Genomic DNA, 22418 nt, shown 5'->3' with positions numbered 1-22418 from the left:
TGCAGTCTTGAATGCGCATCAGCTCACTGTATTAGTTCAGTATATATAGTGGTGAAAAAAACAGTTCTTGGCAGTGGACTCTTTCAGATGGATCTGCACAACACAGAACACATAATGCCTATAAAGGAATCAAATCCTTACTTGAGCTTGGCATATATCCAACAATAACAGCCGAGCCTTTGCGATTGTTTACCTGTTGTTCTTCCTCTGCCAGAGTGGGCCTATACCTTGGTTTAGTGGTAGCGATCAGCAAGCATACAGTGAGCATTATACAATTTTAAATTTTATAGAAATGAGTGCTGCTTGATGTATCGGAGTCATGCCAAATTTTCCAGAAAAAGTCCTGAGTGTTGCTCTGTCTGGTTTCCTTTTACTGGTAAGTGAGGGAACTTTGAATTGACAGATGCTTTCAGTTTGATGGTTTTGTCTCGAGTACTTCTTATGATTACATTGTTTTGTGTCCAGGGTGGAGAAGTGAATCCTCTGATCAAACACGTCTGCCTCGTTCTCTCATGCTGCTAATATTACTGCACTGGAAGTGAAACAGTCGCAGTTCTCATCATCAGCTTGCACTCTTAACCTCCATCCAGCTTCAACACATCTTTATTGAGCAGCTAATTAAATGATATTTACATTCAGTTTTCACCCAGAATGTTATTCCATACATCAGAGACTACAGTGGACTCACTGAGTAGACAAGCATGAGAACTGAGCTCCGGGGTCTGGCTTCTTACTGATGTGGTTCTGACTCACTACTTTGCAACAGGGACTGGTTTAAGACTACAACAACTACTCTAAATCCTGTACACTGGAGGTAAGCTCACTTAGAACAGCTTGGCAATTCCTTTCTTTCCAGCACCCTTTGTCAGAGGGTGATAACCAACTAGAGGTCACTCCCCCCTCAGCACCACACACACACACACACACACACACACACACACACCCATTCACACAAGTAATCAGAAGAAAGTGCCTGTATTTCATATAGCCACTGTCAGTCTCATTTTCACCGTTGTTTAAATTATGAATATTGAATTTTACACAAAGTCCATTCTAGGGTCTTCTTCTCTTGATTCAGTTTGAGCTCAGGAAAGGGCTGCTTTCTTCTCTTTGTAGGTCGCCATCATTTTCTTGATCTCTGCGATGGCCTTTCCTGGGTTCAGTCCCTGAGGAGGAAAGCAGTGAAGTTGTACCGGTGTTCATCTGGTGATCACTGAGAGAGAGGGACAGAAATGAAGAAACTTGGAGTGTGTGTGCATGTTCTGTCATGTACCTTGGGGCAGGTCTTGGTGCAGTTCATGATGGTGTGACAACGGTAGAGAGAGAAGGGGTCCTGGAGTTTGGACAGACGCTCCTCAGTGAACTCATCACGCGAGTCAATCATCCAGCGATATGCCTGATGGAAAGCAACATGCTCTACATTAGTTGACTGATCTTTGGTGGAATTTTAACCACATTATCACATCATCTCTTAGCTCAGTAGTCATTATATTGTCAACCTGCATGAGGACAGCGGGCCCCAGGTATTTGTCCCCGTTCCACCAGTAGCTGGGACAACTGGTGCTGCAGCAGGCACAGAGGATACACTCATACAGGCCGTCCTGGAGGACAAGGACAACCGGTGAGTCTGACAGTCAAATCACAACATTTATATAGACACACATGCGCACACACACACACACACACACGCACACACACACACACACACACACACACACACACATATATAGAAGAAGGCATATTTTTTAAGAATGTACACTTTCCAACAAAAGAGCATTTTCATAGACCTTTGCAGAAAAAATATTTTTGGTTTAAACAAATTATAAAACGCACTGTAGTCAAAGGTACGTGGATTCTGTTACTGTGTAAATACACTTTCATACAGGCTTTGCAGTTGTGTTACCAATTTGTTACCAAGTACCATGTGACTGCATCATGGCACACAATAGCAATATGCTTTACATGATAAGGCAACAGTTAGCATGTCTTTTGACACAAATGATGAGGTGCCTGTCTGGGACAATCAGCGACAACTATGTCAAGTTAGTTTCAGCTGAAACTGCTGTCCCCATGTCATTTTGAATGCTGGAATGGATGAGTGAGATGCATCAATACACAAAGTTTCATCAAAATTGGATGAGTGGCATTTAAGAAATTAAGTGACACATGAACAGGTGAATAAATGATGGAAGTCCACCTTTAGGCTGATCTGTGTAGTACTGAACATACAGTAAACCCCTGACTTTAGCACTAGCCTCTATTCCAAAGCACTGAGTTGTATCTTGATAAGAGTTAGCTCAATGAATCTGAACATTATTTTAAAATGTGAGTGTGTTTACCAATTTTTGCCTGTCCTCCACTGACTGGAAATACTGCTCCTTTCCCTCCTGTGTCTCATCCTTCTTTTTGAGGTAGGGCTCAATGGATTTGTACTGTGCATAGAAGTTGCTCATGTCCTGTAAAAAAAATAAATACAAGAAAAACTCACAACAGGCACCCAGATAAAATGAATCAATGATTATATGCCTATTTGTTATACAAGCCCCTCTATACTCATATCAGTTGCACTCTTCATATTTTATTCAAGTGTGGCCCTGGTGTCACAAAGTCCTCAGTACTTACAGGCACCAGGTCTTTGACGACATACATGTGAGGCAGAGGGTAGATTTTGGTGGGTTTGCTGGTGTTGGTATCGATTTTGTTCAGGCAGGCCAGCGTGTTCCCTCCATTGATGTTCATGGCACATGAGCCACAGATACCTGAGCAAACACATCATCAAATGTCACTGAGCGTGGGGTGCACTTCAACAGGCCTGGCAATACGCTTAACCCTGTGAAACCTGGATTAGTGTCACAGTCCATGGCTTTCACAAGCATTTGAAACCACAACATAATCTGATTTCTTTAAAAAAAAAAAAAAAAATGGGGAAAAAGGTAGCAATTAATTAAGAGCAATTTAGCAAGATATAATCTGCAAATTTGCAAGACATTAGCAAAAGGTTACAAAAAATGACCTGACAATTGCAAAAAAAGAGAAATGATGATGATGATAATAATAATAATAATAATAATAATAGGGGGAGAGAGAGATAAAATTATTAGAAAAGTGTTTTTCAAAAAAACTGAGGATAAATGTCCAAAAAACTACAATTATAATTATTATAATTATATACTTTAAGTTTGTTACAGAAAAAAAGTCTTTATTTATTTTCTAGTCATTTGCTTTTTTTCATGACTTTTTTTTGTGATGCTTAATATGAGGTCATTTCTTTTTGTTTTTGTTTCCACTTTTCTTTCTTTCTATTCTAATTTTTACATCAGTGAGTCTTGTATGTATGTATGTATGTATGTATTTATTTATTACTAATTTCTTACTAATTTTTGAGTTGTTTCTTGTTAAGTTGCCCATTGCCTTTGTGCCATGTTTGTTAAAGAAATCAAATGAATCTGCTCAGGTTTCAAAGGGTTAATGTGCCATCACTTGCTTCATTTATTGGGAAAATTGCATGTTTTCTACCATTCTACCATTCAAAGCCATTTGCAAATGGGATCATAATGTAATTTTGTCCCAGCCGTCTCTTCCTTACCCTCTCGGCAGGAGCGTCTGAATGTGAGGGTGGGATCAATCTCGTTCTTGATTTTGATGAGGGCATCCAGGACCATGGGACCACAACTGGATTGTTACAGAAATGTTATTGTGTGTTAGTGTAATTAACATACAAAAAAGCTACTGGCATTGTTTGATCCATGTTAATGCTCTTACGTGTTGAGATCAATTTCATATGTCTGCATGCGAGGTTTGTCCCCAGCGGTGTCCGGGTCCCAGCGGTACACCTGGAACTTCTTGATCCTGGGCTCAGGAGCCGGCGCTGCTGCAGTCTGGGCGTAGCGCACCATCTGCACCGTGCATGAACACAGATCAGCATCGAATCAACCAACAGGAGGCCGATCATTTGACTTTCAGATGCAGCTACTGGAGAATATCATGTGACAAAACACTGACAGTCATTCTCACTGGCTTTCAACACCTATTGAATTTGCGTAATCCATCCCACTTCCATTTCCCCCTCTCCTTCAGAGATTTAGAGATGTTTTTATCACCCGCTCCAACTTGGATTTTAAGTGAGACCAAATATCTCCAAATTTATCATCTCTCCACTAGCTGTCAGTTAGTTTTGGTGCTACTTTTCAGATTTTACTGATCATGGTTTGGATGGCTCATTGGAAATATTAATTCTAATCCCTCTGATTTAAGGATTTTCAGACATGGCCATGACATGAAACAGTCTTTGATGGACAAATACAAAACTTAACTTGCATTAGATGAGTGATGTGTGGGAGAGATTACATTTGTATTGGTTGATATTAGTGGCCAATTTCAGTTCTAAGCCCTTCTAACTATGCATCAATAATCAATAATAATCTTCACGGAAACTTGTGTTAGCTTGGTGCAGTCACTCATTAAAATATACTTTATGAGAATGCTATGTGAAATAATGTTAATTTTGCACGTTTTTCATGGGAGCTAACAAGTCAGTCAAGAAATTAAATTATTTATTTTTCATATTTATGCTGTTATAGGCCATGCCTTCAACTGAAGCATTTCCAGATTATTATTATTGTTGTTGTTGTTATTTGTTTTATTTTTTATTAAGAAGAAGAAGAAAGAACATAAAAACAATAGCAACATTAGTAATAATAATAATACAGAATAGTAATGGCTCTAATAGTAGTATTGTTGGAAACTCATAAGAGCATGAGTTGTGTAATAAAAAGTCTTGAAGGACACACATAACACACTTGTATGTCACAGGAGTTGTTTCCACCGGCAAAGGCCGTATGGGTGAGCATTTGGTAATCCAATTTTGTAGCAAAAAATATCATAAAATTTTAGACATTACTACTAAAACCTTTTGGAACTATTGCCATGTTTAAAATAAGATTAATGAGTATTTCTAAGCTGTTATTTTCATGTGATGGTTATTTTCCTTTTTCATAACAAAGTGTTGAGTCTCCCCCTAGCGGCAGCATGAGCGCACTGACCTCAGCTGTTACATCACTTTGCAGATGAGTTACTTAACTGCCTTTCCCAGGACAATGAAATCAAAATGACTGAACTTAGGAACAGTGTTTTTTTATAATAACACTTCAGTTACAACAGGGAAAGATATATTTCATCCCACAAAGACTTTCAACCTCTAACACAGGCGTCTTAGGTCTCTAATGGCAGGTTTATTAGGAGTTGCACAACAGTCCAGCTCCTTCTCATAGCGGAGTCAGACATGCTCGGAGGTCAGAGGGTGTTGATACTGAAAGGTGCTGGACTATGTTACATAATTCAGGTAATAGCCGTTTTCATTGACTCTTGACAGTGAAGCAAAACGGTGTTAAAGTCAGGCTAATGCAGGTGTTGCGCCTGGAGGGAGACACTGTCTACACAGACGTGGGTCTCGTTTAAAAAACAGACATTGTCACTGAGAGACCTAGCATAAATAGACACACGAAGCAACCACACACAGACAGACACAGCCTTTAGCCCAAAATGTGAGTGACATTTCTACTGTTTTCTATTGTTCTAGTTATTTTCCGTTGTTGTAATAATAACATATATATTTTTAACTTACCACCATTGCGCCAGAGTTCCTAATAGCCAAAACATTTCGGCTCAGAGCGATGCAAACCACAGACATCTTCCTGCCTGGCTCCCAATCTCTAGAGTTTAGGAATAATAACCTGCTGAGAGCTCAGTCACTGTACTAAGTAACCCCAAGCCCCGCCCACGACGTAACTCGACGTCAAAGAGAAGTTAGCGCGTCTTTGGTGTTGCATTAAAGTGCTCCCATCAGGCTCGTATTTTTGATATTCCACTTGGCGAAAGCGACCTGGCGCACAGTCGAGCGCTTTTTGTGGGGGAAAATTGCAACGTTGACTTCGTAACAAAAGTAGTTTAGCAAAAGTAGTTTTTAACCCTTTGAAAACTGAGACAATTTATTTGATTCCTACTGACAATTTAAATTACCTCGTGCCACGCACCGCCTACCCAGCTGACACCCATGCCGTTGTTACGGTGCAGATCAAGACGCCCTTATATTTCCGACAGCATTTTAGGGCAGCATCTGTCGGAGCCTCTTTCACAACTCTCATTGTGGTGAAACGGTGTCAGTTACAGAATGGCTACAGAGTCCTACTACTTATTGGAGGTCAATGCATCTCAACATGTGTGTTTTTCAAATTACCGTCACATTACAGTGGGTGAAGATGAATGCAATTAACATTTATTGGAATAGTTGTGAGGAAATGAAGTGACTGTGTTAAACATGTTACTGTATTGTGCTGCACACGCCTTTGGTGCACGTGATGGCTATGATAATAATGAGCAATTGTGTCATATATATGTTCATATGTTCACTTTATTTCACGTTGTCCGTTCATTTTTTCCTCTGTCTCACCTCAGTAAATTAATAATGCAGAGTGTTCATATTTTTTCATACTTCAGTTCATTTTACCTAACATGTTCATGACACGTCTGCGTGCCTTGCTGCTGCAGTGACCCTGTTTCTCCAAGGGGATCATTCAGTTTTCATTTGATCTTACAGATGAATCAATCACTTCTGACAGAGGCCCCTCTATCATAATAAGACCCACACGATAAGAACCTCTCACAGCCTAAATGCTCATTCGTGCGTAATTATCCTTGGGACATGATCATAGGTGTGTGTATCACACTGCTGTAATATCATGATTGCATAACAGCCATCTGCCAGTCTCCTTGAGTCAGCTGCACAGAGATACACACACTCGATTTACTATTGAAATGTAAAACTTGGGAGATAGTGGAGTGATATCTATTAGTAGTCACTTTTACACTTTGTCCAACTGAAATCATTTTTAGTTTTCTATTTCTATACATTAATTAGGTTGTTCATCATTTTGCTGAGGATACCTTGGGGCCACCTAGGGACCCCTGGGTATCCCCGGACCCTCAGCCACAAGAATTAACTCACTGAGCTGCGCATGCTTAGTGAGCTTTCCAACTCGACGCGATTTAAGCTGGCCGGAGTTTAGCCGGTGACACCGGTAACTGTGCGATTTTACTTTCAAAATACACTAAAAGTGTCCTGCGCGCGCGTGTGTGTATGCACTACCTTATGCTATACTACTTTTATTTATTTATTTATTTTAAACAAATTCCATGTATACAATGGTGTATTAGGGTCATTGTTTTTCAGGAGTGTTTTTCTCTGAATATTTGGAAGGGTGGTGATTGCACAATGTGTGTAATCATAGAGGAATACACTTGCCTTGCTGCAGAAAGTATCACGGGCATTACATTAAGATGCATGGAGTGCATTATAAATGTTGTAGTCCTAAATGTAAATTAATTAATAACTCATTTCTCACATTAATAAGTGAGTGAGTGAGTGAAATTCCAGGAAAAGTAGAAGACTTGTCAGGAACTAACTTATGGCACTACTAAACTGACATTTTCAGGTGACATTATTCTCATTATTTTTACTATTCCTATTTTTATTCCAAGTTTACTGAAAATAAAACTTTATGAAGTGATTTGAAAATCAAAAGTGCAATACTAGAGCGACAAACTGAGGACTAAAGCAACATTATATTTATTCACTGATTACAGGTTGTTTTTTTTGTTTTTTTCAATCGCTTTACCTCCTCTGTCAACTCAGAAACCATGATATCAAAACAGTAAATACATAGGCCTAATGAGAGGTACTCTTCCCAAAATAACTCATTTTGTTTGCAAAAGGCTCTTACCATAACAAAACATTTCAAACATGCAGCAAAAGCACATTTTGTCACCTTTGCAGTCAAGCAAGTTAATCCAGCCACTCACTCACTTCATACTCAACACCAAAATGCAACATACCCTTTTCAGTCTGAGCAGGTTCAGCCTTACTTTTTCCTGTGTGTACTGCAGTCATCGTTTTTTTTTTTTTTTTTTTTTTTTGACAATTTACATAGTTATATATTGTAAAGCAAGAAGCAAAAGCCAATATTTCCCTCAAACAACTCAACTTATACTGTACTGTAACACGGCTGACAACAGAATACAAAATACAGACATCAGTTTGAACCAGGTTCTCCTGTGAGCTACACATTCAAATGTGAACTTACAGTAAAGAATTGCATCCAAACTCAGAAAGACTTTGGAGTGAAATTTGACTGTATTGATAGCAAAAACTGAAATACTGTAATTCACATACAGTATTACACAGAAAAACTCAAAGGAGTTGAAAAAAAAAAAACAAAACAGAATACAATTTATAGGCCCCTTTTTGTAGGTGCATACTGATTGATTGGTGATTTGTGGAAAGGTTAGTGATGCAGGTGCACTAGTGATTTCACAGTGATGCAGGTCATTTCTATCAGCTGTGAGCAGATGTTTTGCTTTTGACTACCACAGTGAAGTCAATGGAGTCAGGGCCATGTAAATGACACATGTGAGAAGTGAAAAATGTGTGAATCCAATGAAAGGTGTGAACACATTTGCAAAAGAAAACTTCTGCTGTGGTTTGGCGGTGAAGATGACAAAGTGGATCCCAGTTTCATTATACTGGAAAAAGCGACTGAAAAAAAAAAAAAAACTGTAACTTGCTTAGTATTTCTTTCTCCAAAACTTTGCGCGTTCTTCAATGCACCTTTTATTTAGAAAGCGCCGACCGGAAGTGGTGCTGTCACGTTGAGGTGTTATTGACGGCGGTCAGAGCAGCATGGCCTCTTGTTAAAGAGCGGCGCGGTGGGACGGGCCAGGAGCACTTCTCCACACCGTACCGTCCCGCACATCGCACCGGAGCAACATGTCGTGGCTCTTCGGCTGGAGGAAGAGCTCCGGGTCGCCGCCGGCTGAGGAGCAGACACCGGCTCCTCCTGCAGCGGGGGCCCCGGGGGCACCGGGGGGAGACAAACCTGGAGACAAATGGAGCAACTTCGACCCGACCGGACTGGAAAGAGCTGCAAAAGCTGCCAAGGAACTTGACAAATCCCGTGCGTAGCCTACTCACTTCACCAGTATTTAGTTTTTTAAAATTGCATTTCACTGCTGGATGTTGTGTGGGATTATTTGCATGTTCCTTTGACACGGACAGTTTGTGCGTGTGCTGTTTCCCCGGTACGCTCTGTTCTATCCTGCAGTGAAAGCACTACGCCAGATTACAAACAAAAATCTGCTAGTTTAATATTTCCCTGCCTTTTGGCAAATGCACACGCATCTGAGAACACAGCATAAGACCTTAAGTCGGCGTATACCTGTTATAAATCGGTGTCTTTTTCCTAAAATTTAAACTTAATACTAGTTCGTCTGTTGCTCCCATAATCTCCATCCGCCAAAATACAGCGTGGAGGGCGAGGGAAAGTAACATGAACTAGTTCTAAAAGTTGAGGTTTTTCGGAAAGAAGCGCTGCTTGGTGCATTGGATGTTCCAGAAAATCATAAAAATTGTATTAAAATGAAATTATTGTCTCCGACGTGTAAGTGTTTGGAGATAATCAAGGCATTATTGAATTGTATGTAGTGGTATTTTTCCTCAATCCTTTTTCTTTTTTTTTTTTTTTCTTCTTTTTTACTTTGGTGCAAACGCTTGCTACAAAGTAACTAAAGGTTTTATCACAGGTGCATGCATGTTTCAGCGTATAGACTATAGGAAAACAGCATAAAGTCTTTAGCCCAATATTCAAGTTTTAGTGGGTGTGTCGGAGAATAAAGAGGAACAAAGTGTCCCTGGGAGCTCCTCTCCTGTCCCTGTCTGTCTCACATGTTCAGATCACATCCCACCCCCCTTCTCTGTGTGCAAAAGAACATGCTTGTGAGTGTGTATTTTTAACCGGTGTTTGTCAAGCACATCTCAAGAAAGAGCTCTGTAGTCTGTAGGAGGGATAGAGGGATTAAACTAAATCCTGACAGCAGGAATATATAAGAAGGTAAAGTCAGCTAAGTGCAATTTGCCCACCAGTTTAATGGTGTTCATTAATGGTGTTTCGGGGAAAATATACACTCTTTCCTGAAAATCTAGCTTGTTTTTATTATTGTGATGGCTGATTGGCTCATGATAATCACACCCTGGAGGCAACAGTTGATTCACTTTTTTATTCAGGCTGCCACTACATTGTGATATTGAATGAAAGCGCTGGATTTGCCAACTTTTTAACAATTTTTTTTCTCTGTTTATTTCGACAGGCTATGCCAAGGAGGCTTTGGCTCTGGCTCGTATGCAAGAGCAGACTTTGCAGCTGGAGCATCAGAGTAAAGTGAAGGTCATCATCAAAGCGACACACACCTCCATTGACAAGCTGTGATAATAGAACGAGATCATATGACCGACCTCGGTGATGCCAGTCAAAACCACTAACAAAAAATTGGACTTCCCAACAGGAGTACGAGGTGGCTGTGGAGCAGCTGAAGGGAGAGCAGATCCAGCTCCAGGGGGAGGAGAGGAGGAAAACCCTCGGCGAGGAGACCAAGCAGAACCAGGCGGTATGTCATCACTCATGTCTTGGTGCATCAAGGCTGTGTCACTCCCCGTTTTCCAAGTTTCAACTGTTTCAAAAAGTGTGATTCATTACTCTGTGTGTCCCCCCCCTAGAGGGCACAGTATCAAGACAAACTCGCCCGGCAGAGGTATGACGATCAGCTCAGGCAACAGGTAATCTCTCTGAAGGGAAGCTGTGAATAAATCTCAGATCGACTTGAATAGAGCGCTGATGATGCCTTCCGTTTTCTTTCTTTTTTTTTTTTTCCTCATAGCAATTCCTCAATGAGGACAACCTCCGCAAACAAGAGGAATCTGTCATGAAGCAGGAGGCTATGAGGAAAGGTAATAATACTAGCTACATACATACTAGCTCCATATTCATGTTTTTTTTTTAGAAGGCATGTGTGCTTATAGATAGAGCCGACATTTATTGATGCAGTTGTGCATGGTTATTTGTTTAGTCTTGAGGTTAAATTGCATTTGTATCTTTATCCGAGCTTTATCAAATTTCCTGTGCTGGTTAATTAAACTTTTTCAATTGTTGTGTGAGTAATCTCTCAGTGTGTGAAGTCTTTTCTCTTTCCAATATGGGAAGGGTTTGCCGAGCAGTCGGTTCAGTCTAATTGTCTCATGCTGTGATTGTCAGTTCACCTTTTTATCATCTGAACTGTCCCGATTCGGTAAACCCGGCCCGCGTCAAGGAGGTCAAAACAATCGGTTGGTCCTAGATGTTTTGTATGCAGGGCTTCATTTCCGCAGTAAATGACCCCCAGCTTCCTTCCTGCCCAGCCACCATTGAGCATGAAATGGACTTGAGACACAAGAACGAGATGCTTCGTGTGGAGGCGGAGGCCAAAGCTCGCGCTAAGGTGGAGCGGGACAACGCCGACCTCATCAGGGAGCAGATCCGCCTCAAAGCTGCAGAGCACAGACAAACTGTCCTCGAATCTATAAAGTGAGTTTTTAAAGGACCGTACCGATGATTCTGCATGTTTAGCGTGACATCTGCAAAAAGTATATACTTCACATGTCTGCTAATCTATTCCCAAAGCGAGCAGCCATATTATCGAACCTTCCTTCCCTATTATCCAGCCACTGGTTTCCATTCATTCCACCACGATATGAAAATGAACTTTCAGAGACTTCAGACTTTCTTCACACCAGTATTCCATCACTGTCATAAAGTCGTCCACATTAGTTTACCTAAAAGCGGAAGCACTGTTTTGTTTTGATGCTTTGAAACTGGATGGAGTGAAACGGTCCATCCACCAGGGAAAATAGTCCCCGGGGACGGCTTCGTTTGCCACAGAATCAGAACATTATTAGGTTGGTGTTTCACTTAAAAATACAAATTTGATGATGATTTGCGAAATGATTCATTGCAATGTAAAATGTAGCCCGCCAAACATTCAGAATCTCTGCTAAGGATTTTTGGCTTTCCTAAATGCTCAGAGTAACTGGAATGTTGCCCTCTAATATCCGTCTGTCCTGCTAGTATTTCTGGTTGAGTGCAGCAGTGTCTGCAGCTGCCATAATAGAGGCAGTCAGTGTAATAATTGTGTTTTGTTCCTGGCAGGACGGCAGGAACAGTGTTTGGGGAGGGATTCAAGGCCTTCATCTCGGACTGGGACAAACTCACAGCGGCGGTAAGTCAAAGGCAGACCTGTCAGGCTTTGTCACATCTTCCCCTGCAGGAAGCCTGCTGAGGATAACAGTGGTGTTTGTCCTGGGTTAACTCTGGTGGGTGATCTTGTGAAATGACCAGCCAACTTGGTGAACTTGATTAATGCAGCTAATACAGGCTGCAAGTATCACAGCATCTGTTTGAGAAGGTGAAGCCACACTCCTCCTTAGGGTATAAAGTGGCAGATAATATAGATTTCCAATACACAATGTAAATATTTTAAACTGTTTCAAATGTTATTTTGCTCATACACCTCCTTGCTAGGAACAGCTGTTTCATGATGTAAAGGTCCAATCTGCATTTTATTTTATTTGATTTATTTTGACCATCTAAATTTTAGACAGCCCTATATTTGCATATGCTGCATAAATTACTTTTTTCCTCAACTGAATACAGGCTTAAAGGCTGATTTTACTCCAATTTTACAATCGCTACAATGTAAACAAAGCTTTTATTAGAATATATTAAAGACCCGGGTCTAGTTGTTGTCTAGTCTTACATTAAAAGACCTGTTGTTATATTTAGAAGTGAAAACTGTTCTGCAGTATTTCAGTTGCAAATTATGTCAAACCCATGTCTAACAACAGGCCTACCGAACACTGTTTTGGCTGGTGGAAATGCAGAATGGCTGGTAACTTTTATATTGAGTTGCCATATTGGTAGGTGGTACAGAAAGTTCAATTGAAGACTCGTGTGTGTGTGTGTGTGTGTGCGTTTTCCTCTGCAGGTTGCCGGGCTGACCTTGCTGGCAGTGGGAGTGTATTCTGCGAGGAATGCCACAGGGGTGGCGGGGCGCTACATAGAGGCTCGCCTAGGCAAGCCCTCTTTGGTCCGAGAAACCTCCAGAATCACTGTTGCTGAGGCTATAAAACACCCTGTCAAGGTAAAACTAGATTCCACTTGTTAATGCCAATACTATAATGCTAATACTACAATACTAAGAATTCTTCAATAATACTATGTACTGTCAGGCGCAAGTTGTGATTTTAGACAGTGTGAATTCCATGGGCTTTTTTATTTGAAATGTTTTTGTTTTTTTTTTTTCCAAAAACATTTTTAAAATCACTACTTTGGCCTGAGAAGACACAAATGTTTTGTAGGAAAGTGTAGAGTCTTACCTGGAAAAAAAAAATCCTAATCCTAAAAAAAGTAAGGGTCAGGCTTTTATTTTATTTTAATTTGATAATTCATATATTTTGCATTATCATAGACCTAAGTAGCAATTTAAAAAAATACACTTATGAAAGAAATAAGGGCAGTTATGTTCAGAAGGTTAAATAAAACAGGACCATCAGCTGTGGTAAATGAATGTAGCTTGCCTGGACATTGTTTATTAATCACATACACTTTATGGACAAAAGTATTGGACCACCTCCACATCACACCTTGAGGAGCTTTTCTGACCTCCCATTCTAAATCCATAGACATTAATATGGAGTTGGTCCCCCTAGAAGCTAGAACAGTTTCCACTCTTCTGGGAAGGTTTTCTACCAGATGTTGGAGTGTGTCTGTGGGAATTTTTGTCGGTTCATCCAGAAGAGCATTTGTGAGGTCAGACTCTGATGTTGGACCAGAGGGCCCAGCTCTCAGTCTCTGTTCTAGTTGATCCCAAAGGTGTTGGATGGGGTTGAGGTCAGGGCTCTGTGTGGGCCAGTCAAGTTCTTCCACACCAAACTCAGCCAGCCATGCCTTTATGGAGCTGCTTTGTGCACTGGGGCTCAGTCATGCTGGGACAGAAGGGCCTTCCCCAAACTGGTCCCACAAAGCTGGCAGCAGAGAATTGTCCAAAATGTCTTGGTGAGCTGAAGCATTAAGATTTCCCTTCACTGGAACTGAGGGGCCAAGGCCGAGCCCAGAAAAACCAGCCCATAGCGTTATCCCTCCTCCAGCAAACTGCACAGTCGGCACAATGCAGTCAGGCAGGGAACGTTCTCCTGGCATCACCAAACCCAGACTCGTCCATCACACCGACAGATAGATAGAGCATGATTGGTCAGTCCACAAAACATGTTTCCACCACTCCAGAGTCCAGTGGCAGTGTGCTTTACAACACTCCATCTGATGCTTGGTGTTGTGCTTGGTGATATGAAGCTTGCATGCGGCTGCTCGGCCATGGAACCCCATGCCATGAAGCTCCTGGTGCTCAGTTTCTGTGCTGATGTTGATGCCAGAGGAGGTTTGGAGCTCTGCAGTTATTGAGTCAGCAGAGCGTTGGCCACTTTTACGCACTATGAGCCTCAGCGCTCGGCAACCCCGCTCTGTAACTTTACGTGGTGCTGCCCCTTGGTGGCTGAGTTGCTGTGGTTCCTAAACACTGCCACTTTGCAATAATCCCACTTCCAGCTGATGGTGGAATATCTAGGAGGGAAGAAACTTCACCAGCTGACTTGTTGCAGTGGTGGCATCCTATTACATCACTATTGCAGCACCATGCTGGAACTCAGTGAGCTCTTTAGAACCAGACGTTCTTTCACAAATGTTTGTAAAGGCAGACTGCAGGGCTAGCTGCTGGATTTTATACACCTGTGGCAAAGGGACTGAATGAAACACCTGAATTCAGTGATTAAGAGGTGTGGGCCAATACTTTTGTCCATGTAGTTTACTTTCAATATATGAGCAACCAGCACCACTGTTCATATACTGTGATACAGCTGGATCACAGCAAAATGTTTATTCCTCGTAGTCTTGTTTCACTCAAGGTTTTCAGCTTGTAACAGCTGGCAACAGAGACAAATGTAGTTCCTGACACAAAATTGTTCCAGTGGATTTGTTCATTCAGCTGTCACCTACAACACATTGTGCTAATCCTGCTAAATGGACTCAACTTGGGACACTTCCTTTTAAAACATAAAAAAAGGTTCAGCTCCTGCACGCCATCTGCACTGCAACATTTATTTTATTTATGCAAAGCTTGGGTGCATTGACCTCCCTGATGTTGATGCCAGCAGTCAAACCTGAAGGGGAAAAGGAAAAAAAAAAACGGATCAATGACTGCAAGGGGCTTTACCATTAGACTACTTTACTATGACAACTTTATCAGCCTAATTCTGTATCATCCATATGTTAGATGTATATGATTGTTTCATGTGGATTCTACTGTTGATTTATTGACTGATCTCTGATGTAATCAGGTGTGTTCTTGTTTTCTCCAGTCAGGATCCGATTCCCATTGATCTATTCCATCCTGGGTTGTCCTCGGTAAAATACTTTAGATAGAAACCCAAGCAAAGTCAGTGTACCAAAACATGGCGTAAATAAAATAAATGTTGTAGTGCAGATGGCACGCAGGAATTGACCGTTTTATTCGCCACTCTCCCAGCACCTGACATTTAGGTGTGCATAAGAACCATTTTGCTTTATTATTGTGCACAACGGCAAACAAACATAATGAAAACTTTGCAATCACTGTGTGTGTAAAATGATCCTAATGCATTTGTTACATCACTCAACTAGTGAAATGAGCTTTTAAGGCCTGAATGTGAGATGCATGCATTGAATAGCTGTTTTTAGGATTTTAAATGATTTGTCACCCTGTAAAATGAGGGCTTGTGTAACCACTAATGTATTCATAGGCTGCTGTAGCCTTTTTGAGAAGAGAGATATGGTCCCTGCTCAGTCACACTAGTTGCAATCCAGCCTCTACAACTTGTTTCCTTCCTTTCAGACAGCCAAGCGTCTGAGAAGCAGACCCCAGGACGCCCTGGAGGGTGTCGTGCTTAGTGTGAGTGATTTACATGGTTTAGTCTTCATCTGTTGTGCACACTAGGATTCAATTTAACGCCACTCATGCACTGTCGATCCATTTTTTTTCTTTTTTTCTTTTTTCTTTCTCTTTTTCTGAATGCTGTCATCTCCTGGATCATACAGCCAGCTCTGGAGGAACGTGTGAGGGACATTGCCATTACCACTCGTAACACAAGGCAGAATAAAGGCCTATACAGAAACATCCTGATGTATGGACCCCCAGGCACTGGAAAAACACTCTTTGCCAAGGTACACCTTGACTTGGGCAGTTCCCTGTCCCATAGCAGATGTAAGACACAATATACCAGTGATATATATCCACTCAGTGTCACTTTATCATCTCCACTTGTACAATCAAATGCAGTTCAGTGCATCACCTCTGCCATAAATTCTACCTTTTAACAAAGTTTATAATGTTCAGTTTTTGTTGACATTGTGGAGAATGTGTCACTTTAATTCTATGTTTATTACTGAGGTTGTAGTTTGCAGAGCTCTTGTACTGGACTACATTATATTGAGAGGTGTTTCCAATTTCTTGTCCTCCCTACTTATATTCATGAGGGGGACAGAATATTGGAAACAGCTGTCAGGAAAATGCAGTCCAGTCCAACAGCAGCACTCACTATGAGCTCAGTGCCAAACATAGAAGTGAATGAACACCTCTATTACTGTGACAACAAGACAACCTGAGCATTATAGGCAGCAGGAAAGGAAACTTTATGGCACAACAGTTGCACTGGATTTTATTAGATTGTACAGGTGGACCCAATAAAGTGGCCACTGAGTGTGCATGGATTATAGGTAGTAGTAGTGGAATTAATTTATTTTTGATCCTTCATTTCTATTCTACAAAATGAATGCACATATAAATAAATGAATAATAATAAGTCATCAAAAGGAACAACCGATATAAGCAACATAAACAATATTTCAGTAACTGAGGGCCTAAGCTTATTACACCACGGATTGATATGATACTAATTCTACCTATAGCCGGTTCATGAAATCTCAGAACAATTGTTACTGCCCCTAGAGGCATTGCAGTGCAGCTGTTAGTAGGGCATTAGGTGGCAGAGGGTCAGTGGGCTTCATCTGCACCAGCTACCTGCTCAGGTTGCTCAGGTTGATTGCAGCACCAGCAAATGGAGAATTGCCCCAATGTGTCTTTTTTCATAACCCGTCCCTGAGTAACTGTGAAAAAGAGGAGGAAAAAACATATCTTGGTGATATGCGCAGGCCACTGATTTTCACATGAGCAGACATCTTTGAATTGTAAGCACTTTTATGTATTATTTTGGCAATTTCCTCATTCTATCCCCACCTGCTATCGCTCAGAAAAAAGAACAGCAAATGTATTATTGTAGACACCCGGTGTCTGTTAGGTCTTTTCTGGGAAAAACTCTGCGGTTCACAGGAGGTGATGTTTTATATTTTCATTTTGTTTGGAATTAATTGAAGAAATGAGTAGTTACTATTAGCAAAGAAAAGACGGTAGCAAAGTCACCAAAATAAAATAAATAAATAAATAAAAATAAAAAAGACATTGATTTAGTGGAGTACCACTTAAAAATGCTTGTATATATGTTGTTTTTAACTTCAGGAAGTTGTTTGAATCCCAAGAAAACTATACAACAATATTAATCTGTTTTAGTTTTATTTTGTTTTATCACCACTCCATTACTCTGATCAGAGGTCTTTTCAATGCCTTTCAGAAACTGGCTCTGCATTCAGGGATGGACTACGCCATTATGACAGGTGGCGACGTGGCACCCATGGGACGTGATGGAGTGACTGCCATGCACAAGGTCTTTGACTGGGCAAGCACCAGTAGGCGTGGGTAGGGCACTTACTCCCCTTACTCCAGGCTTAGTCCATGAGCAGTGAATTAACATTATTCTAATGCTTACTAATGTTTCTGTAAGTTAAGCAGTAGACTTGTTACATACTATCTACAAATGTCTCTCAGCTGATAGTACTGCTGTTATTCTACTGGCAAATTACCTTAAAGGTAATTTCCTTAACCTCAAGCAAATGGCAGTCATTAACCTCATTCTCTTTCATGTTCTCTGATTTTTCTGTAGCCTCCTGCTGTTTGTGGATGAGGCCGATGCATTCCTGCGTAAGCGAGCCACTGTAAGTTCCGCCGCAGAACCTGTGCATGTTGATGGTGGCATGTGTTTTAATCATATATTCATGACTCATGTTTTTTTGCATCGCAGGAGAAAATCAGCGAAGACCTCAGAGCCACCCTCAACGCATTCCTTTACCGCACTGGGGAGCAGAGCAACAAGTTGGTGTCTTACATTATTCAGTGTGTGCAGCAGTGCATGAAAAGGTCATTGCTGTGACTCAAAAGGTCGCTGGCTGGGTCTAAGTAATCCCACTTTCTCTGCGCAGGTTTATGTTGGTGCTTGCCAGTAACCAGCCAGAACAATTTGATTGGGCCATAAACGACCGTATTGATGAGATTGTCAACTTTGGCCTGCCAGGGCTGGAGGAAAGAGAGAGATTGGTGCGGCTATACTTTGACAAATTTGTGCTGGGACCTGCTACTGCAGGAAGACAGTGAGTACACTCATTGAAACAATAGCTTTAGCACAGCCCTGCTATTGCTGTGTTGCAGACGTGATTTACTACAGTGCAGCAAGGGAAAGCATTGGTCCCTCGGGCTCGCCTTGCTAGCTCAAGTTGCATAATGATGTGTATAATGTGTTCAGTCCTGACATCGATGTGGTGCCTGAGTCTTCCATATTGCTTTCATGAAATGCTCCTCAGGGAGTCCTCAGTTGGAAATATTTTAATATGAATGAATCAATCAATTTTTTATGTGTCACGCCAAATCCAGATACAAATCCAAATCCAAATTCAGATTTTGTCAGAATAAAGCTGACTTTTTATATAAAGAGCTTTCTTTCTCATCTCCCAGGCTTTCTAAATAACTAGCTAACTATCATGAGTAAATAATGAGCTCAATCATTGTGCGTCATCCATACTAAAAAAACAACAACTTTTTTTTCACTGTACTGCATAAATTATTTTGAGATTTCAAATAAAAGGACAAAACAAAATGTTATTCATTTTTCTACATCATTTAAATGATACATTGAACAAATTTGTTTTTCTTCCTCAAAGTTAATGTAGCGTTTCAATACTCAGTGGGAGAATACCAAATCTCAGCTAGAGACATAATGATCTCCTGTTAGTTAAATTATATGAAACATATTTCTTCTGTAATGTATTCATATTAATATATCGATAATCAGTGATAAGGATTAATTTAAGATGTCAAGGCTCACTTACAAATCTCATTTGCATTAACTCAACAGGAGACTCAAGCTGGCTCAATTTGACTATGGACAGAAGTGCTCAGACATTGCAAAGCGAACTGAAGGCATGTCTGGTCGTGAAATCTCCAAACTTGGTGTGGCCTGGCAGGTGAGTAGAGAGGATCATTGACACAAAATATGAAATTTATGAGAAAAATATATTAAGACAGTACTTAATTTTACTGTTTTCCTGGAAGGCTGCGGCATATGCCTCAGAAAATGGAGTTCTGACCGAAGAAATGATTGACTCAAGAGTTGATGATGCCATAAAGCAGCATGCACAGAAAATGGATTGGCTGCTGATGGAGGCGGGGGAAGGGGTTGGTAAGATCGGAGTAGTCCTCCCTAAGGAATTGGCTGCAACCTCCCTTGGTTTCACAGTCCAAGAAGCTGCTTCACTTGCCCAGCCTGAAGATACATCCCTTACCATCCAAGAAGTCCCTCCACTGGCCGAGACTGTGATCAGTAGTGCCCAGGCAGCAACAGCAACTGAACCAGCGAAGGAGATGGAAGCAGACGCCTTCTCTGAAGAGGCAACTGTCTTGGTTAAAGAGGGTGAAGTTGCTAGCTTCATCGTTGCAGAGACAACTGCAGTTGCTCCAAGCCTAAAAGAGGCGGAACCAGTTGAAACCATTGTTGAGACAGCTACTGCTGCCCCAGTGGTGCAGGAGGCTGAGATCATCAGGGATCTAGCGGAGGAGGTTCCAGGGGAATCTATAGTTATAGAGATTGTTGTGCCTGAGTTGAAGGATCTAATCACTGAGGCGAAAGAGACTGAGGTCTTCCCGACTTCCTCTGCCCAAGAAACTGTTGACATAAGCAAAGAAAAGGCAGCTACAGTCCCAACTGCTCAGGAGCTTGAGGTTACAGAAATAGCCAAGGAGGCAGGAGGAGATGCTGTAGCGCAGTTGGAAACACCGGCCTCTTTTGTTGCTCAGGAGAAGGAATTAGAGGAACCTGTTTCTGGTGTTGTTCAAGAACCAGAGACTACGGTGGCTGCTATCTCCCAAGAGGCTGTTGTTCAAGAATCTGAGTCTGAAGCCACCAAGGTTGCTGAGGCACTAGCAACTGATACACTGCAGGCAGAGGCCCCATCCAGTGTTGCTGAAGTGGCTGAATCTTTGGCAACCATTGTTAAGGAGGCTGAGGTGATAGTTACTGATGTTGCTAAGGTAGCTGATGTTGTAGTAACTGTGGCAGAAGAGATAGAAGCAGCAGTCTCCAAGGAGATTGAAAGTATGGAAAGTGAGGTTGCCAAGGAGGCAAATGAGGTTTCTTTGGAAGCTGAATTCGAAACACCAGGTGTTATCAAGGAGGCAGAGGCAACAGTGGTAGATGTGGCTAATGAGACCATGACTGTGGCTACAGAAATTGTGCGGGAATTTGAGCCTATAACTAGTACTGAGGTTGCTGCTAAGGAAGCTGAAACCATAGCAGCAGAGGATACCCAGAAAGCTGAAGCTGAAGTAGTAGAATCTGTAGTAACAGAGGTTGCCAAGGAGGCTGAAGCCACAGCAACAGAGGTCACAATGGAAGCTGAAGCTACAGCAGCAGAGGTTTCTGCAAAGCCTGAAGCCATAGCAACTGAGATTTCCAAGGAGGCTGAAGCAACAGAGGTTGCCAATGAGACTGAGGTTGTGGCTGCAGAGGTTGCCAAGGAAGCTGAAGCCACTGCAGCAGAGGTTGCCAAGGAGGATGAAGCTGCAGCAGCAGAGCCAATGGCAACTGATGTTGTCAAGCAAACTGAAGCCACAGCTACAGAGGTTAACAAGGAAGCTGAAGCCATAGCAACAGAGGTTACCAAAGAGCCTGAAGCCATAGCAACAGAGGTTGCTAAGGAGTCTGAGAAAGTGGCTGCAGAGGTAATGAAGGAGCCTTTGACGACTAAGGTTGATGCTGAGGAAGCTGAAGCCATAGCAACAGAGCTTGCCAAGGAAGTAGAGGCTGTAGTAACTGAAGTCACTGAAGAGGCAGGCACGGTAGCTATTCCTGACATAGCAACAAAGGTTGATACAGACACTGTCGTTTCAAAACACTCAGAGACACAAGAAAGTCCAGTCACCGAGCAGTCACCTGCCACTCCAGCTGCCAACACCCAGAAGGCTGAATCCAGCAAAACTGAGACACCTGATTCAAATAGACAGGGTAGAGGTGACGACAAACCACAGGGCCACCCTAGTCCTAAGGAATGATTTCAGTGGTTAAACAATCAGTTGGGATGCTGGATGAAAATGTGTGAATTCTATAATGTGAATGTGTCCTTGTGATTGATGTACCATATTCTCTAAAACAGGTGCCTTATTCCATGTATTTAAAAGGGAAACATTCAGTTAACAAGTTGACAGTAACTTTTCAACACTATTAAAATTTAATATGAGGCCGTTTCCTAAAGTGTGACGTCATTCTGTATGAATTCCTACTTCTTATCCCTGTTCTTTTCCATCTGTAACCCCTTGTGATTCCCTAAGATAAATATTGGTGAAAATTCATAAAGGACAACTGAACCCACAGTCATCTCTGCTACTGTGAAATCCCAAGCTGCTTATGCAGGGGACAAAAACAATGTCTGGTGGATTCTGGGTTTCAAAGAAATTAAAATGTCTGTGGCACAGAAACAGGATGAATATCTAAATTTGTGTTAGGCTGGTTACTAATTCTGATGAAGCGGAATCTCAAAATGACATGAATATCTGTGGGAAGCCAATACTCGTGGATGTCTGTATGCTAAAAATGTCCCACCAAGGTAAAACATGGTTGTAAATGCTCTCACTGCCACTGGAACTTGTCATGTACCACTAGATAATGTTGAAGTGCTTTTCACAGAGTTGGATTGCTTTTGGGATGTTATTGACATTGTTAGTCATTTCAGAAATGTTGTTAGTCAATGATTATGACATTTATGTCAATTACAATAAACCAGACTTGTCAGTGGGACCTCGCTTTATAATCTGTCTGTTCTTGTTTCAGAATAACCCCCCCGCTCTGAGAATGTGTGCTTATATTCACCGACACGCCGGGAATGGAATGACACAATCAAACATCAGAGGTCACTGTTGTGCTTCAGTGGCACTTTTAATAAAACAGACATTTCATCCTCACAACAGCAATGTCTGGACAGAGAGGGCAAGGGGGGCTGGGTGGGGGTTCCCTCTGCTGATAGGCTGGTTGCTCC

General features: G+C 41.5%; 2 protein-coding genes and 1 non-coding gene across 3 annotated transcripts; 2 read left to right on the top strand and 1 right to left on the bottom strand.

The window, feature by feature from the left end:
• Nucleotides 1–270: 270 nt before the first annotated feature.
• On the bottom strand, nucleotides 271–5741 carry LOC115362736 (succinate dehydrogenase [ubiquinone] iron-sulfur subunit, mitochondrial). Its single transcript, XM_030056799.1, has 8 exons — nucleotides 5624–5741; nucleotides 3763–3896; nucleotides 3587–3672; nucleotides 2623–2759; nucleotides 2340–2456; nucleotides 1500–1601; nucleotides 1274–1396; nucleotides 271–1166 (listed from the first exon to the last, which is right to left on the bottom strand). The coding sequence occupies exons 1-8, from the start codon at nucleotides 5687–5689 to the stop codon at nucleotides 1086–1088; spliced, it is 846 nt and encodes a 281-aa protein (XP_029912659.1). The 5' UTR covers nucleotides 5690–5741; the 3' UTR covers nucleotides 271–1085.
• Nucleotides 5742–8698: 2957 nt separating this feature from the next.
• LOC115362360 (uncharacterized) lies at nucleotides 8699–21631 on the top strand. The gene is made up of 16 exons (XM_030056252.1): nucleotides 8699–9008; nucleotides 10198–10274; nucleotides 10393–10494; nucleotides 10604–10663; nucleotides 10765–10834; nucleotides 11282–11447; nucleotides 12069–12138; nucleotides 12904–13059; nucleotides 15841–15897; nucleotides 16044–16169; nucleotides 17633–17757; nucleotides 18002–18053; nucleotides 18140–18210; nucleotides 18318–18485; nucleotides 19247–19355; nucleotides 19444–21631. The coding sequence occupies exons 1-16, from the start codon at nucleotides 8822–8824 to the stop codon at nucleotides 21436–21438; spliced, it is 3591 nt and encodes a 1196-aa protein (XP_029912112.1). The 5' UTR covers nucleotides 8699–8821; the 3' UTR covers nucleotides 21439–21631.
• On the top strand, nucleotides 16943–17063 carry LOC115362833 (small nucleolar RNA SNORA17). Its single transcript, XR_003928562.1, has one exon. It is a non-coding gene; the product is annotated as a small nucleolar RNA SNORA17 (small nucleolar RNA).
• Nucleotides 21632–22418: the final 787 nt, after the last annotated feature.

This window comes from Myripristis murdjan, chromosome 7 (assembly GCF_902150065.1).
Source record: "Myripristis murdjan chromosome 7, fMyrMur1.1, whole genome shotgun sequence".
NCBI lineage: Eukaryota > Metazoa > Chordata > Actinopteri > Holocentriformes > Holocentridae > Myripristis > Myripristis murdjan.
Note: the sequence above shows the minus strand (reverse complement) of the source record. Positions and strands in the feature narration are given on the sequence as shown.

Bases quoted from the DNA above. Each gene is read 5' to 3' on its own strand.
- LOC115362736 (XM_030056799.1), bottom strand. From the start codon at position 5,689: ATGTCTGTGGTTTGCATCGCTCTGAGCCGAAATGTTTTGGCTATTAGG. The intron at 2,760-3,586 runs GTAAGGAAGAGA...GTGTTTGCTCAG, and splicing joins CAGACGCTCCTGCCGAGAGG to GTATCTGTGGCTCATGTGCC. The intron at 2,457-2,622 runs GTAAGTACTGAG...TTTTTTTTACAG, and splicing joins TCGTCAAAGACCTGGTGCCT to GACATGAGCAACTTCTATGC.
- LOC115362360 (XM_030056252.1), top strand. From the start codon at position 8,822: ATGTCGTGGCTCTTCGGCTGGAGGAAGAGCTCCGGGTCGCCGCCGGCT. The intron at 16,170-17,632 runs GTACACCTTGAC...AATGCCTTTCAG, and splicing joins GAAAAACACTCTTTGCCAAG to AAACTGGCTCTGCATTCAGG. The intron at 18,054-18,139 runs GTAAGTTCCGCC...TTTGCATCGCAG, and splicing joins TCCTGCGTAAGCGAGCCACT to GAGAAAATCAGCGAAGACCT.